Raw genomic sequence first — 15,954 nt, forward strand, 5'->3', positions numbered from 1 at the left:
TCAACGTAACAATGTGTTATTAAACTAACTCAATGAGATGCAAGCTTTTAAGCGGTGGGCCTCTGAGGCTTCTGGGTAAAGTGTAACAATGATGAGCAAACAAAAAGGAAATCGGAACATGAACCCCCGTTCACGGGCTGTCTAGTAAGTTGTCACCTCCACGCTGGATCCATAGCTCCAGCACCTCCATCTCTCCTTCGCAGACGCAATTGTAGGCCTCTTGAGCCCTGCGCCTGCCATGTCGGCACCTTCAAGCTTCCATTCCATAGGCCAGGTAAAAGCCTGGTTGGCCTCCCTCTTCTCATCTGCAGCACTCAGTGTAGTCCACTGTTCAACCGCAGGTGTGTTCAGCTTGCCGTACCCCTTGACGAGGCGGCCATACACCTCCTTCGTATTCCTCAAACCGTCGCCACGAGAAGCCCAGTTGCACTTGCGCATGCCGTCGAGATGGATGTCAGCAGCGTTTCGGAGACGCTCGTCCTTGTCGGCACCGCTGGTGGCAAGGAGATGCTCTTCGAGATCGCACACGACGTCCTGATGGACGTGGGCGGCGTCGCGAAGACGGTCGCCACGGCGGAGAAGCTGTGTAAGGCGGTTGGCAAAGTCCAGAGCTTGGATGTCCAGACCGCCACGGGATTGGCGGACGTTGTAGTAGAGAGTGTCGCAGAGGTTGATTGCCTGGTCTATATGTCCCGCAGAGATGTGAGCGTTGACAAGGAGAGAGCCAATGTTGAGGACCATATCGGCTCGCCACATGCGTTGCACCTCCCTGGACTGCCAGAGAATGGTAAGAAGGTTCTGTGAAATGATTGTTAGCTCAGTCTAGTTCACAGTTGTCATACAGTAACGTACCTCGAGTTCGGTGTAGTTCTTCTGTTCGCCAAGAAGGTAAACCAGACTCTTGACATCTCTGGGCTCAAGGCCAGCGAAGTCGAACCTGCGCTCCTTCATGGCGGTGAACACCATCTGCATCACATTTCTGCTTGTAGCAATAGAGGATTCCTTAGCGTTGTCATTGGCAGACTTCCAGGTGCTCACGCCGATGCCAGCAAGAAGCTCAGCCAAGCGGAAGCCCCAAACAAAGTTATTGCCCATGTGGTAAAAGCGTTGAGAGTTGGCAAAGCTGAAGCCGACCTTGGCCACTTCGTGGGCTCTGTTGATGTCTTTCTCCTTCTCCATGAACCTCTTGGTAACCGTGTAAGCGGCCCTGCATGAGACGAGGCCGAAGTCGATGGAGTCTCTGTCGGCAGCAATGCCCTCGCCGATCTCGCTGAGCAGGCCGACGTAGAAGTCGGAGCCAGCTTGGTTAGTTGCGGCGGGTCCGAGATACTTGGAGTACTTGGATGTGAACAGCGAGAAGAGCTTCTTGTCGAGGACAGCCACGAAGCCGGAGCGGCCACGAGACTCCCAGACAAAACGAAGACGAGCAGCATGTTCGATGACGACCTCAATGTTGTTGGTCTCTGTGAACTTGGACATGACAGTCATGTACTGCTCGTACAAGATCGTCTCCAAGAGCACGTCCGCCATGATCTCAGAGAAGCTGTACGACACCTTGGAGTCGACGTTCAAGGCCTGCTCAAAAGAGATGAGGAAGACCAAGGACACCTTAGAGACCTTGCGATTGACCTTAATGCTAACATCCTTCTCTCCACCCTCGAAGCCGGGGAAGAGGAGAACGTAGCGCAGCTGGCGAAGGAGATCGTGACCGTGTCGCACCATGCCGCAGGCGATGTAGATCTGGGCCAAGGAGGAGGCGGCGGTGTGCAGGGTCGTGGAGATGGTGACGGTCGTGATGATCTCCATGACGGACGCCTGCAGCATCTGCACGATGGCCATGTGGGACTCCTTAGTGCCGAGCTTCTTGTACAGAAGGGTGATCTCCCGGAGTTTGGCGAGAGTAGTTTCGTGCCACCAGCCGAACTCGATTCTGAGCTGCTCGTAGATCTCGACGTTGACAGAAATGGCGCGCTCGACGGTGGTCGTAGTTGAAACTTGGCCTGTGGTAATTACGGTGACGTAGAGGTGGGACAGACGCTTCTTCATCGTGCGAACTGTCGTCTCGGTGACCACGTTCGTGGTCTTTGTCCTGGTAATGACTTCCTCATAGACCCTAACCGACTCCTGGCAGTGCTCCGAGGAACCCTCGCACACCTCTGCAAGTGCGATCATGGCCTTGATAACGATGCCGGCGGAAGCACCAAAGACCTTGGTAACTGTCTCGCGGTACTCGATGGTAAGCTTGTACCGGACAGAGAACTCGACCTTGGCGCGGTGCTCCAGGACGTAGCGGTAGCGCTCGTAGATGACCTCGACCATCTCCTCGGTGAACTGGATCTCCTTGTTGTGGTGAACAAAAGTCTTCCAGAGAACAGTACAAATCTTCTGAAGCTCGCTGTAGCGCTTCTCAAGGTGGTAGTGGTTGAGAACGATGATGGCGGCATCAAGGCCAGCAGCATGACAGCAGCCGTCGTGGGTGTAGATAGTGACAATCTCGTTGTAGCAGTCGTAGGCCTCCTTGCGACCGAGCTTGAGGTAGACAGCAGCCAGCTTGTAGAGGGTCTGAACTGTCAACTGGTGGTCGCGCTTGAGGTTCTTGCGGTAGTTCTGAAGAAGCTTGTTGTAGATATCGATGACCTTCTCATGGCGGTGGTACTCCTCGTAGAACTCGACCAGAGCGACGCCGGCCTCGAGTACGCAGTGGTCTTCGACGCGAAGGGAGTGGAAACAGGCGTGGAAGATGCGGAGGTAGATCTCCTCGGCCTTGTCGAACTGCCTCTGCTTGTGGTAGCAGCGAGCGAGACCCCTTGCGACGGAGACGCGCTCCTGCACGAACTCGCCTTCGATGGTCAACTTGGTGGTAGCAGTCAGAACACCACCCCAGGTAACCTCCAGAGACTTGCGAATGATGACCTCTGCCTCAGCCCAGTTCTCCTGCCTGAGGTAGAGGTTAACGAGGGCCATGCAGGAACTGAAGAATCCCTTATTGACCTTGCCACCCTTGCAGCGGTTGTAGGTCGTCTCCCAGACCTCCCTGGTGACGGTTTCGACCACAGTGGTGGTCGTTTTGGTCTCGACGGTGGTCTCAATAATCTCCTCGACAACCTCGGTGATGATTGTAGCGGTCGAGAGTGCCTCCTTGTGTTCAATGGTCTTCTTAGACTTGAAGTAGCCCCAGACCCTGCTGAGCATCGACATGGAGATATTGATAATGCCAAACGACTTGGCGATGACGGCCAGCTCCTTGAAGCGGATGACCATGACCTCAGACTCGAAGTTGTGGTGCTCGTACTCAGCCCAGAGGCACACCAAAATGTTGCAAGCCTCCTCGGTTCGCTTGATGCGCTGAAGGAAATGGATGTATTCGATGGCGATGTTGAGTTTCTGGAGGTGGAGCTCGGCGCTGCCCTTGAGGCGGCAAGCCTCCAAGATGGAGCGCCAAAGGCTGACGTACAACCTCTCCGTCATGAGATACTGCTTATTGAACTCGTAGGTACGTGCGAGGCTGAACATAATCTCGATGCGACGGACGTCTGTGTATGAAAGCTCCTCGGCAGCGTCAAAGAGAAGCGTAGTGTGGCGGGAGATGGTTCTGGGGTCATGGCCTTCTCTTCCTTGGAGGACAATACTCATGGAACCAGCTAGCTCAGACTCCTCCTTGGAACCCTTACCAAAACGGGCGGTGACGATGAGATGGAGTTCTCGGTATATCTCCAACGACCTCTCCTCCTCCTTGACGTCGACGTAAAGCTTGGCCAGCATCTTGGTCCACCTGATAACCTCGTCACTGTGCTTACCGCTCTTGCCTCGGTGCATCTCGATCATGTACTTGATCAACTCCTCACGGTAGGTGACGGTCGTGGTTCGCGTGGTGATTGTGATCTTCTCCGTGCAGGTAAGGAACAAGTTGGTGCAGGAGATGACGATAGGGCTGAACTTGTACAGCACAATCTGACCGATGCATGACGCCTTGTAAAAGTACTCGGCAGCGGAGGTCTGGTCGGTGGTGCGCCTGCGGAGGCTTCCCAGGACGATAAGGTTCTGGAGATACGAGCGGTGCCTCTCGCCGAAGCAGGTAGACCGGATGCGAAGAGTGAGATCGTGCATCTCGATAGTGTCCTTGAGCGTGAATTGCGTCTGCCAATGGGACCACTCGAGCAGGGAGAAGAACGTGGTCTCGGGGAAGACCTCCTTGAACTCAGTAGTGAGGGTGAGTTTGCCCTTTTGTCCAACCAAAGATGATGAGCGGAAGTGGTAGACCCAGTGCTGCATCATATACGGCACGATGTGATGCGAGTGAAAGCAATCGTCTATGAGGTCTTGAGGAAGCCCCTCCAGAGACGGCTCGTAGGTGTAGGTGAACTTCGTCTTAGCGAAGAGCATCAGAGCCAACGTCAGGTGGCGGTGGGCATCCTCAATACTCATGAGGGTGTTGCCACAGAGGCTGTGGACGTACTTCCTCACGACGGAATGCTTGAAGCGCAGGGTTCCCCGGTGCACATTGACGAGGCCCTGGGTGTTGTTGATGGGGGCCCAAATGTCGGCAGAAGGAGAGACGGTACGCTTCGACAAGGAAACGCCCATGAGATTGGTCATCTCGCCAGTGGTGAGGGGGCGCTGAGCGGCGAGCATGAAGATGAAGAGGTTGTAGGTCTTGCTCTCGCCGTACTCTTCCTTGATGTTGACCTTCTTCATGAGCTCTCCAATAACAGCCTTCACGTCAGAATTGCAACGGGAGATTGTGTCTTTGAATGAGCCGATGTTTAGGCCTGTAGACAGGAGCTGGATGGAAAGGTAGGCGAAGAGGAAGGAGCCCTTGGCTTGATCGGCAAGCTGATTGACAAGGTTGCGCTTGGAGTTGTCATTCTCTTCAGCGAAGGCGCGAATGCGTCCGAGCCTGTTGGCGAGGAAGAGTTCGATATCGTCGCGCACGTGGTCAGGCGTTATGACCAGATGCTTGCTGCCACTGCCGCCAAGGTGGGAAATCGGGCGGGAGAAGGTGACGGCCTGAATGTTGGGGTGCTTCTTGAGAGCGGAGTGAAGGCGCTTGTGCAGGTCACTGGCCTTCTGAGTCCCGCCCGTGATCTCATCGAGGCCGTCAATGACCAAGACCAGGTGCGCCTTCTTGTTGATGGCAGCAAGACTCAGCTCAAGACACTCCCAAAGATCGGTCTCGAGCTTGTGGCTGTGCTCTCCCGGCGGCGTGCTGCCGAAGATAACTCCAAGCTTCTCGAATAGTGCAATGTCACCGACGTTAGACTCCAAGAGTTGAGAAAGCAAACTCTTTAGAAGAGCAAGAGGCGAAGACTCCTCGGGAATATCGCTCGCTGGTCACAATGTTAGCACGGAACGTCTAGAATGCGACTAGATAACTTACAAAAGGTATAAGAGATGGTCTCGAAGTGAGTTCCGTGGATGGGCCTCTCGAGCCTTTGCCTGACCCAAGCAGCAAGCATACTTTTGCCGCATCCCTCATTTCCAGTGATGGTAAAGATATCATCCTGGCTGCCGAGGAACTCGTGGAGGTCGTGCTGAATCCAGGTACACGTGCCGTCGACGCGGAGCTTGCGGTCGGCAACACGGCCGTAGACAAAAGACTTGACAGACTCCTTGGACGGCAAAAGATGCTGTCGGAGTGTGGCAATATCAAGCGACTGCTGCTTCTCACGGAGCTTGTAGGCCCACATGTGGTTGAAGAGATGCTCCTTCAAAGACCAAATCTCAGAGACCTGGGCACCAAACTCGGCATCGAAATCAATCGTCACCGAACCGCTGAAGATGCGGTTGATACGCTGTCTGTAGAAGATGGCGATGCTTCCAACGAGGTGAACGAGGCTGGAGAAGACACGGTCAAGGTCAGACCTGATGGCCTCACTTGCCGAGAACATATCATGCAGCCTGATGACATGAGAAAGCAACAGACCAAGCTCATAGAGGGCGTTGAACGTAGGCTCCAGAGCCTCGGCCTGATCACAACCCAGCTGTATAATAGGTTAGTAACCAATACCCATAAGTGATGGGCAAACGACATCTTACCTCGAGAAGCAAATAGCAGCTTGCTAAAGCAGTATCCCGGGCACGGTAAGAGTCGGGAATGACCTTCTTGAGGTTCTCTGCGAAGCCATCCAGCTGGATAGCAAAGAACTCGGCCTCCTTCAAAACCCGATCCCACTGGCTGCCCTTGGCAGGCATGTGGATCAAACGCTCGTTGCCGATGTACTCCAGGTACCCTTCGAGGCCCATCCTCTCAAAGTGATCGTGGCTGACATCCTCGATCTCTCGGACGATCTTACCTTTGATAGTCTTGACAACCTCAGAGACACTCAGCATCTTCCACGAGAATGAAGATGAAGATGTTAGCTGGGATGAAGACTGGGTCCTGGTTGACGACTGGGTCTGGACCTGAGAAGAAGAGGTCGTCCGCGTTTGAAACGAGGTGTGCCTTGTGACGGCCTCATTGCCAGACTCAGAGGCAGAGTCGCTGCTCGAGGCGCCGTTCATCCTTCTGGACTCCTCCCTGATGATGTGCTTGTTGACCGATGACTGACTGCTGGTGGTTGCCATGATGGATGGTCGTGACTCTGAGATAGGAGTGCCGGTGGGTGTGATGTCGTCGATAGATCTTTCTGAACTGAAGGATTGCTCGGAAGAAACAGACTTCTTCCGTCGGCCTATGAAGATCGAAATATCAGTTGCGGCTCATAAAAAGGTATGGGAAGGAAGAACAAAGTTTTGGCTGGGCGTACTCAATGGGTTTCTGCGGAATCCAAGCATTGTCGTGGAGCTTGACTGCTGATTCCTTCATCATAACTTCGGGGAATACAAGCGGGCTTTTAAACAACGACGACCCGGGTCGGATAGCTGCCCTGCCTCGGCACCTCGGATGGCCTGTTCAGGTATCTTCGGCCTCCCATGAACCAGCACGCAGGACACCGACGACCATGAGACGCCATTGATCGTGATCACACTATTCCCTGAGACATCAAAACGACTTGCTCTTCAGCTTGACCCCGGCGAGTGGGTGTTAGCGTCCGGTTGCGCGCTTTCCCGATGATTGCTCGCGTCTGAGAATGGCATTGCGAGCATGGGAAAGCTCACAGGGACCCGGTCAGAGCTCGTTCTCCGGGCCAATCCCAGCGTGTTGTCGTCGATATCACAGGAAAAGAGGGGTTCGGAATGCTAAGTTTTGCCTGGGAAGAAAGAATGGAGGGTTTGATATTCTGGATCATGTCTTGATCAATCACCAGCCCTGAAGACCCAACTAGCCATACGAAGGTGTTCAGAATGCCCATCCTCCAAGAGCATGTTCACGAACAGCGTGAAGAGCCATGAAAGTTGTATCCAAAACCAATCGAAGAGAGCTGTGGCTGAATATTGAATAACATCGAACGACAAGCTCACATTTTACCCCGCAAATTGGACGAAGGCCGATGAAAACAGCCGAACCCGTTCGAATGCATCGCCTAAGTCATCGCCAACGTCGTACAACACGCATGGATTATGAGCGGGCACGGCGGGATATCCGTTCCCCGCTTCCAAGGGAAGCCGCTTGAGCCGCCGTACCGTGGGCTTGGTAGATCGCAGGTGGAGTACGCGTACATCAAGGGAATGGACGTTTAGAAGCCAGTCCAGAGGAGGAAGTATTATTCAGTGATGGCCGGCTCAAAGAGGCAATGGGGCGCCCACGAACGGGCTGAACCAGCCTAACCGGGGCACCGGCGCTAGACTATCTCGGGTCCGGGGTTGTTGATCGAGCGCCCGGGTGAAACCCGAGCATACGAAAGTGCTGATGAATCAGCTCCTGCAAGGAATAGGCGACTACTGAAAAGTGGCTTGAGCTTGGCAACTACCCCGTGAGGACGCGCGACGAACGCAAACATGATGGAAACAGCAGCGCGTGCCGATCATGCCTCCCGAGAGGATGGGACACTCATGTCTGCTAGCCTCTTTACTTGTAGCCAAGCCACGAGACTGGCGTTGTTGTCTTATCTCAATTCTCAAAATCGCAGGTCAGATCTCAAATGAAATGCTTGCTCTTCATTCTTCCCCAGCTTGGCAGATCACATCCGCTTTTGTACACGATGAGAACCCAACGAAGGACGCCTCGGAGCCGAAATGAAATCAGCCATTTACACGCCAACCGAACCGAGCTGAGTCGTCACATTTCCAGTATCAATACCATAAATTCCAGGTGGCATTTCTTCTGCCAGCCACTAAACATGGAGGTTTTAGATGCTCCGGCCCGTGTCACGCCCAACCTCCTCCTGGAAGCCCATGCCATTGCGGATACGTGCTTCAACTTCGACGACTCGCTTGGGAAGCATGAAACCCAAACCGAAGAAGACGAAAAAGGCCCACTTCCATCGGAAGGGATTAAAGGTGACGCTGAAGGCGAACCACCATAGAAGCTCGAGGTAGGTGAAGAAGTCGAAAGCGCCAGTGGGCGAGAAGTATTTCAGGAGCTTTGTCATCTCGATCCACGACTTCATCCAGAATGGATGCGGTCTCGTCAACGGGTCGATGAGGAACATGAGGAGAATTCTCGTGTAGATACCGATATGCCAGTTGCCTACGGTGCCGATAGCGGCAACATAGGTGCTGCAAAGTGAGTCAGTTACATGTGAGTTTGCATGTGTCAAGCCAAGACTTACCAGTTGATCGCAGAGATGGACGGATGGTTGGGTGGGAACGTCTGGATGTACCAGTTGGGAGGGCTGTACGGCTCGGTGAAACAGTCCTCGGGTAGGAAGTCGAGCGAGGGACGCTTATAACCAGTAGCCATGACAATGATATCCGCGGGAACCACCTCTCTCCTTCCTGGGCCATCCTTGGGAACACCTTGAGCACGTCGGTTGACGATGACACCATCAGCGGTAAAGCCCTCGATATCGCAACGAATCCACTCAGCATGGCCCGAGCGAATGGTTTCCATGACGTGGCTGTTGACCATCGGCGTGTCCATGTAGATGCCTTTGTTGTAAGGAGCGATATCTTGCAAGTCGCGATAGAACAACTTGCGGAGCAGGGTTTCGGGGATCCATGAGAATCTCGTCTCTTGGCCAAGAATGTTCATTGCCAGCAACATGTTCACGATTGGATTGCGAGGAATGATCCATTTGTCGCTGCGAGACAGGATCGAGGTCTTTTCGGCTTCTTCGTCTACGGCGAACTCCAATGCCTCAACAGCGCTGGCACCACCACCAATGACGACCATCTTCTTGCCCTTGGCGTTCTTTCTATAAAGTCATTAGTCCTGCAGCGCACCAGAGTGTACCTAGGGGTTGGAGATTCATACCCGGTGAGTTGACTGGAGTGATACACATGACCCTTGAAGTTCTCCATTCCGGGGATATGGGGCATTTTGGGCTCGCCGCATGTGCCGACAGCAGCGATAACGCCCTCGAAATGACCATTTGCGGTGTTGTTGACAACCCAGCGACCCTTTTCGTCCTGGTAGACTTTGTCCACGGGGGTGTTGAACTTGGTGCGAGTCTCCAGTCCATATTTCTCCCAAACCTGCTTAACTTGGCTGAGGATTTGCTGTCTGTCGGGGTAGCCGCGCTCCCATTTCACGGAGGGGTGGAAGCGGAACATCATGGAGTGAATCTGTAAGCTGGAAGAATTGTTGACTTTCTGTATCTGACATTAGTGCTACTCTAAATTGGGTTGCCAGGGGTTGTCGTACACTCCAGATACCTCCCAAATTCTCGCGACCGCCCGCCTCGAATATGACGACGTCGAATCCATGGCCGATACAATGCGCTGCAGACGTGACACCGGTGATACCAGCTCCAATGACCGCCACCTTGGGACGGCTCAGGCGGGTGCTCGGCTCGGGAGGAGTGGGAGAGAAGATCTTATCCGCGAACCATTGGAACACCTGGAAGAGGAAAAGGAAGGGATGGAAAAGGGGGTTCTCTACGCGAGATTCGGACGGCATCGTGGCAGACAGGCCTCAAGCCCAGACGTGTTCGGTGGTTGTTTGAGTAGCAGAGCAATCGATGCTTTGTCCAGCGGAGTGTAGGAGGACAAGACAAAGCAACGAAAGGGGGTATGAAACTCTATAAAACCAATTGAGGAAAAAAAAAAAAAAAAGCTAAGGGAGCTCAACAGAACAAGGCGAACGTGGCAGACGGCAAGCCTAGGAAGCTCCAGGAGCTCTGGGCAGCTCACTGGCATGTGAGCTTCCCTTAACGTTGAGGTCAGGTCCGCGTCAAACCCCCCGCGGCTGGCAGACTGAGACGGCCGGCGAACAGGCCCACTGGTTATGAACGATTGACGTCACCAAGAACGCTAGGGGAGTCAATTGAAACGCCACAGGGAAGCATGTGAAATACGGGGTTAGCCCGGCCCAGCCCACTGTTCTGTGCCTGTCTTGACCTGACGCCAGGGAACTGCTGGGGGGCATGGGCCGCCGTTTGATCCAGCCCGCCTTCAAAAAACCCCATTGGAAAAGTCTTTCGAAGGTGGCTGTCATCACTTGGGAAGACATGCGAAATCAAGGCCGAATGGTCGACTGTGGCAGGGCTATGCATAGTCCGAGGACCAAGACACTGCCGAGGCCACCTGCTGTTGGCTGCTACGCTGAAATGGTTGGGTGATCTAGACCCAGGTTGGATCGCGAATTTCGGAAGATTATCGCTGACTGGCCGATCGGATTAGCTGCCGGTATGGTACTTCCCAGTCACTTGAGCATGGCACCAGACGAATTTCCATGGGCACACAACCAGGCCACACATTGACACAAACACAATTGCAACTCTAAAACGTCGACTGAACTGGTCTAACCCAGTCCAAGAACCTCGGCAAAAACTCCTTTCTTTTTGATGCTGAATACCTTTCGGCGCACTATTGGGGTATCTCCGTCCGTCTATCGCTTGCCTCTGTCGCGTCTGCCCGCCTCCAGGGTCTTGACACGCTTCTGGAAACGCTCTCCCATCTCGGCTCTTTGGCCGCTGCCCCTCGGCCCGTCTGTCGTCTCTCTGCCGCGCTTCCGGCTCTTGTCGAGGAGATCGCGGGTACCGCCGCTCTTCTTGCGTGCAGTGAGTCTGTTGATGCGGTCCACGCCCTCTCCCAAGTCTCTCCATTCCTCTCCGCCAAATTGCATGCGACCACTGCGGCCGGTTCTCGCGTTCTCCTTAGCCTGCTCCTTCTTGCTCTTGGGAGCGAGACGGACAAAGTTGGTTTCTTCATACTCGCGGCGTTCGTCCTCGTCCTTGCGCTCCGCCGCCGTCTTCATCCTGCGACCTCCAGACACAATGGTTGTACCAATACTTGGCTCTGCGAGGGGAGCGGTGGACATTTCGGTCTCGATAAACTCGTCCATGACAGCAGACTTGTGGGGGCGACGGTCGGTCTTCTCGCGGCGCTCCGACGGCATGACTGTAGGGGCGATCCTTGGCGGACGGTAGACTCCATCCTTTTTGGCGGCTGCGACAGCGGCAGAGGCCGCGGCGGGACGGACGAAGGCGTCTGGTCGGGCTTGCATGGCGGAAGCCTTGAGGTCTTCCTCATCGTCGGACGCCTCGTCGCTGCCTGATTCGTCGTCGGACGCAGATTCGGAGTTGTCGCCGTTGCCTCCCTCCGCTGCCTCGGCGGCTTTGGCGTTTCTCTCGGCATCGTCCGCAGCGCGCAGGATCTTTTCAATCTGGTAGCGCAACTTGTCTTCGAGAGGGCGAACACCCTTCTCCAGGTAAAGTCTCAGTTCCACCAACTTCTTGACGACTGCCTGCGTAGTGTCGTCGGCGTTCCCATCGTCGCTAGATTGCTTCTTAGCGTTGCGAAGCTTGAGCAAGATCAGGAAAACCAGATTTTGGAGGTAGGAAAGAAGAAGCTCGTTCTTGACGTCGAGGAGCGAGATGCCATTCTGAGGTGGCGCAATTGAATTCTTGGGTGCTGCGTCGAGCGAAGTCGTCAATGACTGTGTCAAAGAGTCCAGCAGAGCTGGCAGAGTGCTTGGTGCAGCCATTTTGACCTGGCGAGAGTGGCTGCAACTGGTGAAGATTTTTGAAGCAGCAGCGTGAACAGGGACGCGACCCAGGAATTTTTTTTTTTTTGCAACAGCAAAACCGATCTGCAGGTGCGGGACCCGGAACTGCGGGCGTGTGGATCCCCGACTGTCGGACCCCACCACCAGTGTTTCCTTCCACGGGCGGGACGCCGGGGAGACAATGTTCCGACAGGGAGCTCGGACAAAAGTGACTAAGCCGCATTTGGGACAGTTGTTCGAGACGGGAGGCAGGAGGCAGCAAGCAGTTGGAGCTCCTGTGGAAGCAGTGACGAAGCTCCCAAACCTGACACAACAAAAAAGCAATTGGCCATCTGTCCACCTTGGGAGCTCTGTGCTTCTACACCCACGATCGCAGGCTCTTCCGTTTTTTCTTTCGAGTCATTTTTTCAACGCATCTCGCCTGGAGCTGAACAAACCCGGACGATCCACCGGCTGTAAGCCGCTTCGCGTACATATATCCAAGGGTACGTAATCGCGATCTATGGAGCTATTCCCATCGGTTTCATGTTTCACGCTACTGTTCTCTTGAACAGCGCAAACGCATCGCAATTCGCCGAGGCTGACGGCGAATATTGAACAGAGCTCTAGTATCTCCCCATAATGCAACTGCGAGATATGGCGCCTTCATCGGCGCTAGTCGCCTCGCTGCTGGCGATCCCGCAGCTGGCGTCCGCATTCTACCTGCCAGGTGTTGCGCCCACGTCCTACAAGAAGGGCGACGTCGTTCCCCTGTATGTCAACAGCATCAAGCCTGTCGCCGCTCCCTCCGACTCGCGACTACATTCGATCGTATCCTACGACTATTACCACCCCGGATTCAAGTTCTGCGAGCCGTCCCCCGCGCCCGAATATGTGTCCGAAAGTCTCGGCAGTATCCTTTTCGGAGACCGCATTATGACCTCGCCCTTCGAGCTGCGCATGAAGAACGACGAGGTTTGCAAGCCGCTCTGCATCCAGAAGTATCCTCCGGCTGCTGTTGGCTTTGTTCGGCGCCGTATCGAGCAGGGCTACAGCTTGAACTGGCTCGTGGACGGCTTGCCCGCGGGACAGGAGATCTACGACGACTTCACGAACACAACGTTCTACAACCCCGGCTTTCTGATGGGAGGCGCCGACGAGCAGGGAAACATCATCTTCAACAACCATTATGACATCAACATCGAGTACCACCCGGTCAACGGCGACGAGACCCAACTCCGTGTTGTCGGCGTTGTGGTGGAGCCCAGCTCCCGTGCCTACCCTGGTCTGCTGGACTGCAACAACCAGATGGAGCCTATTATCTTCAACGAGGACAGCGGCGAAAAGGAGGTTAAGTTCTCTTACTCGGTCTACTGGAAGGAGTCCAAGACAGCCTGGGCAACTCGCTGGGACAAGTACTTGCATGTCTTTGACCCCAAGATCCACTGGTTCTGGCTCATTGACACTGCTATCATCGTGATTATCCTGATCCTCACTGTCATGTCCATCTTGGTCAGGGCCTTGAAGAAGGATATTGCTCGATACAACCGTCTGGATCAGATCAACCTGGACGATCTGTCGGGTACCTCGGTCATCGAGGATGGCGTGCAGGAAGACTCCGGGTGGAAGTTAGTCCACGGGGACGTATTCCGCAACCCATCCCACCCTCTCCTCCTTTCCGTTCTGCTCGGAAATGGTGTGCAGTTGTTCGTCATGGCCGGCTTCACGATCTGCTTCGCTCTTCTCGGCTTCCTGTCGCCGTCTAACCGTGGCTCGCTCGGTACTATTATTCTCCTCCTCTACACCATTCTGGGCTTCGTCGGCGGCTATGTCTCCTCGAGGACTTACAAGTCGATGCAGGGTGAGAAGTGGAAGATGAACATTGCGCTCACCCCGATCTTGGTCCCCAGCATCGTCTTTGGCGCGTTCTTCTTCCTTGATCTGTTCTTGTGGGCCAAGCAGTCTTCAGGTGCTGTTCCTTTCACCACCATGCTCGTCATTATCGCCATCTGGTTCGTCCTGTCGGTCCCTCTGTCTTTTGCTGGATCGTGGATGGGATTCCGTGCTTCCGTCCTTGAGCCCCCCGTCCGAACCAACCAGATCCCCCGCCAGGTCCCGCCCGTCACGACCTACCTGAGGCCGATCCCCAGCATGCTGATCGTCGGTCTACTGCCGTTCGGTGCCATCTTCGTTGAGCTATACTTCATCATGAGTTCGGTCTGGTTCAGCCGGATTTATTACATGTTTGGCTTCCTCTTCCTCTCCTACGGCCTTATGATCGTCACCACTGCCGCAGTCACGATCCTCATGGTCTACTTCCTTCTGTGCGCCGAGAATTACAACTGGCAATGGCGCTCATTCCTCGCTGCCGGCATGAGCGGCGGCTACATCTTTGCCAACTGCCTGTTATACCTTATCACTAAGCTGAACCTGAGTAACCTGGCCGGAACTGTGCTTTACATCGGATACAGCGCCCTCATTTCCTTCCTCTTCTTCATTCTGACCGGTAAGATTACCCACCACACAAGCACACCCGTTCGAACACGACGCTAACTTCGCACAGGCTCGATTGGTTACTTCGCTAGCTGGTGGTTCGTCAGGAAGATTTATGCCTCCATCAAGATCGATTAAGTGGCATAGTGTGGAGGCGTTGGCATGTGACGACCGAATCATGCTGCTGTATGATTACTTTATTTGTACGAATACTTGCTGAGCGTTGCATTGGTGTTGATGAGCAGCGCATATGCAGCGCTTTTGATCATGGGATTTCAAAATGCTCTCTTCCATTTAGATGTTTTAGACGGATGAAAGGTAGACGAAAAATGGATGCCACCATGTCCCGAAACGCTTGCTGTGATGCTTTAAATACTCCCTGGAGGTTGTACACTGTAAGGTCCAACCTGCAAGACTATTCGTCATCATCGTCGTCGTCCATGATGCTCGTGAACTGGAACTGCTTGTTCTTTCCAGCGGACGAGGCACCAGCGCCGACGGCCATGCTGTCGCGTCTGTAAGCCTCCTGTTGCTCGCGGCGGATCCTCTCCATCTTCTCCTGGTACTCGCGGTTCTTCCTCTCCAGCTCGGCCTTCTCCTGCTCCTCGCGCGCCTTGCGCTCCTCCTCTTCCTTCCGCTTCGCCTCGGCGATCTGCGCTGGATCGTAGCCACGCGGTTCAATGCCTTGGTCCTGCAGTTCTTGGAACACCGCCATCGCACCGCTGCGGATCTGGAACTCGTTCGGCCACGGGATGAAGCTCGCGTTGAAGTGCGGGTCGAGGTGGTTGCGAAGACCATCGGGGAGAGATGTCGCGCCACTCGTCGTGGTTTGCTGCGTCGCAGCCAGGTCCCCTGAGCTGGTGCCACCGTTGATAACACCTGACGGGTCGGGTGTCTGGGTCTGGCTGGGTGTCGGAGCAGCGCTGACGGGCTGGCTTTGCATGCCGTTTGCGCCGGGGGTCGTGGCTGCGGTCATGCTCGCGTTGGGGTCTGGGGCGGGCGTGCTGCCTTCCGTCGGTACGCCGTTTGTAATGGCTGCCGGGGGCATGGTGGTCTTGCTGATACGGCGGGCGTAGTTGAGGAGCTCATCGTACTTGACAGGATACTTTGGTCCGTTGGTGTACATCGTGATTTGGGTGGTGGTGATGTCCTTGCGGGTCGTTGCGAGACTCTGTAGTGTCTCTCGGATCTGGGAATCAAGGGACGAGGTTGTCGCACGAAGCTGCTGCAGCCGCAGGTGGTTGTTCTGGTGAACTTGTACTAAGTTTGAGGGTTAGCGGTGAGTTGTGAATAGCTTCATTCGAGAAGACTGTACCCTCATCGAGGCCTCTCGCGAGATCGTTGTCAGCTTCATGAAGGTCCAGTGCCTGTTTGGCATTCGGATGATATTTCGAAACCGACTCGATCAGACTGGCAAGAGCCTTCTCAACGCGCTCGAAGCGCGCATCAATGACTTTGTCCATGTTGGCGTTCCCGAGCTCCTCGATCGCCGA

The 15,954-nt window shown here is 54.6% G+C and overlaps 6 protein-coding genes across 6 annotated transcripts; 2 read left to right on the forward strand and 4 right to left on the reverse strand.

The window, feature by feature from the left end:
• Window positions 1-141: 141 nt before the first annotated feature.
• Window positions 142-6,564, reverse strand: CGCS363_v008961 (uncharacterized protein; the record flags this gene model as incomplete). Its single annotated transcript, XM_036640810.1, has 4 exons — window positions 142-798; window positions 853-5,327; window positions 5,378-5,981; window positions 6,037-6,564. 4 exons carry the CDS (start codon window positions 6,562-6,564, stop codon window positions 142-144), a joined length of 6,264 nt encoding a protein of 2,087 aa, XP_036494758.1.
• A 1,664-nt stretch (window positions 6,565-8,228) lies between these two features.
• On the reverse strand, window positions 8,229-9,940 carry CGCS363_v008962 (Baeyer-Villiger monooxygenase; the record flags this gene model as incomplete). Its single annotated transcript, XM_036640811.1, has 4 exons — window positions 8,229-8,598; window positions 8,652-9,236; window positions 9,296-9,633; window positions 9,686-9,940. The coding sequence occupies 4 exons, from the start codon at window positions 9,938-9,940 to the stop codon at window positions 8,229-8,231; spliced, it is 1,548 nt and encodes a 515-aa protein (XP_036494760.1).
• Window positions 9,941-10,870: 930 nt separating this feature from the next.
• On the reverse strand, window positions 10,871-11,968 carry CGCS363_v008963 (Uncharacterized protein; the record flags this gene model as incomplete). The annotated part of the gene is made up of 1 exon (XM_036640812.1): window positions 10,871-11,968. The coding sequence occupies one exon, from the start codon at window positions 11,966-11,968 to the stop codon at window positions 10,871-10,873; it is 1,098 nt and encodes a 365-aa protein (XP_036494406.1).
• A 202-nt stretch (window positions 11,969-12,170) lies between these two features.
• On the forward strand, window positions 12,171-12,482 carry CGCS363_v008964 (uncharacterized protein; the record flags this gene model as incomplete). The annotated part of the gene is made up of 1 exon (XM_036640813.1): window positions 12,171-12,482. The coding sequence occupies one exon, from the start codon at window positions 12,171-12,173 to the stop codon at window positions 12,480-12,482; it is 312 nt and encodes a 103-aa protein (XP_036494755.1).
• Window positions 12,483-12,610: 128 nt separating this feature from the next.
• Window positions 12,611-14,599, forward strand: EMP70 (Transmembrane 9 superfamily member 1; the record flags this gene model as incomplete). The annotated part of the gene is made up of 2 exons (XM_036640814.1): window positions 12,611-14,474; window positions 14,532-14,599. 2 exons carry the CDS (start codon window positions 12,611-12,613, stop codon window positions 14,597-14,599), a joined length of 1,932 nt encoding a protein of 643 aa, XP_036494754.1.
• A 277-nt stretch (window positions 14,600-14,876) lies between these two features.
• Window positions 14,877-15,924, reverse strand: MED4 (Mediator of RNA polymerase II transcription subunit 4; the record flags this gene model as incomplete). The annotated part of the gene is made up of 2 exons (XM_036640815.1): window positions 14,877-15,721; window positions 15,777-15,924. The coding sequence occupies 2 exons, from the start codon at window positions 15,922-15,924 to the stop codon at window positions 14,877-14,879; spliced, it is 993 nt and encodes a 330-aa protein (XP_036494757.1).
• Between the last annotated feature and the right edge of the window lie 30 nt (window positions 15,925-15,954).

This window comes from Colletotrichum siamense (genome assembly GCF_013390195.1).
Source record: "Colletotrichum siamense strain Cg363 chromosome Unknown KSG_Cg363_contig05, whole genome shotgun sequence".
In the NCBI taxonomy this organism is placed as follows: domain Eukaryota; kingdom Fungi; phylum Ascomycota; class Sordariomycetes; order Glomerellales; family Glomerellaceae; genus Colletotrichum; species Colletotrichum siamense.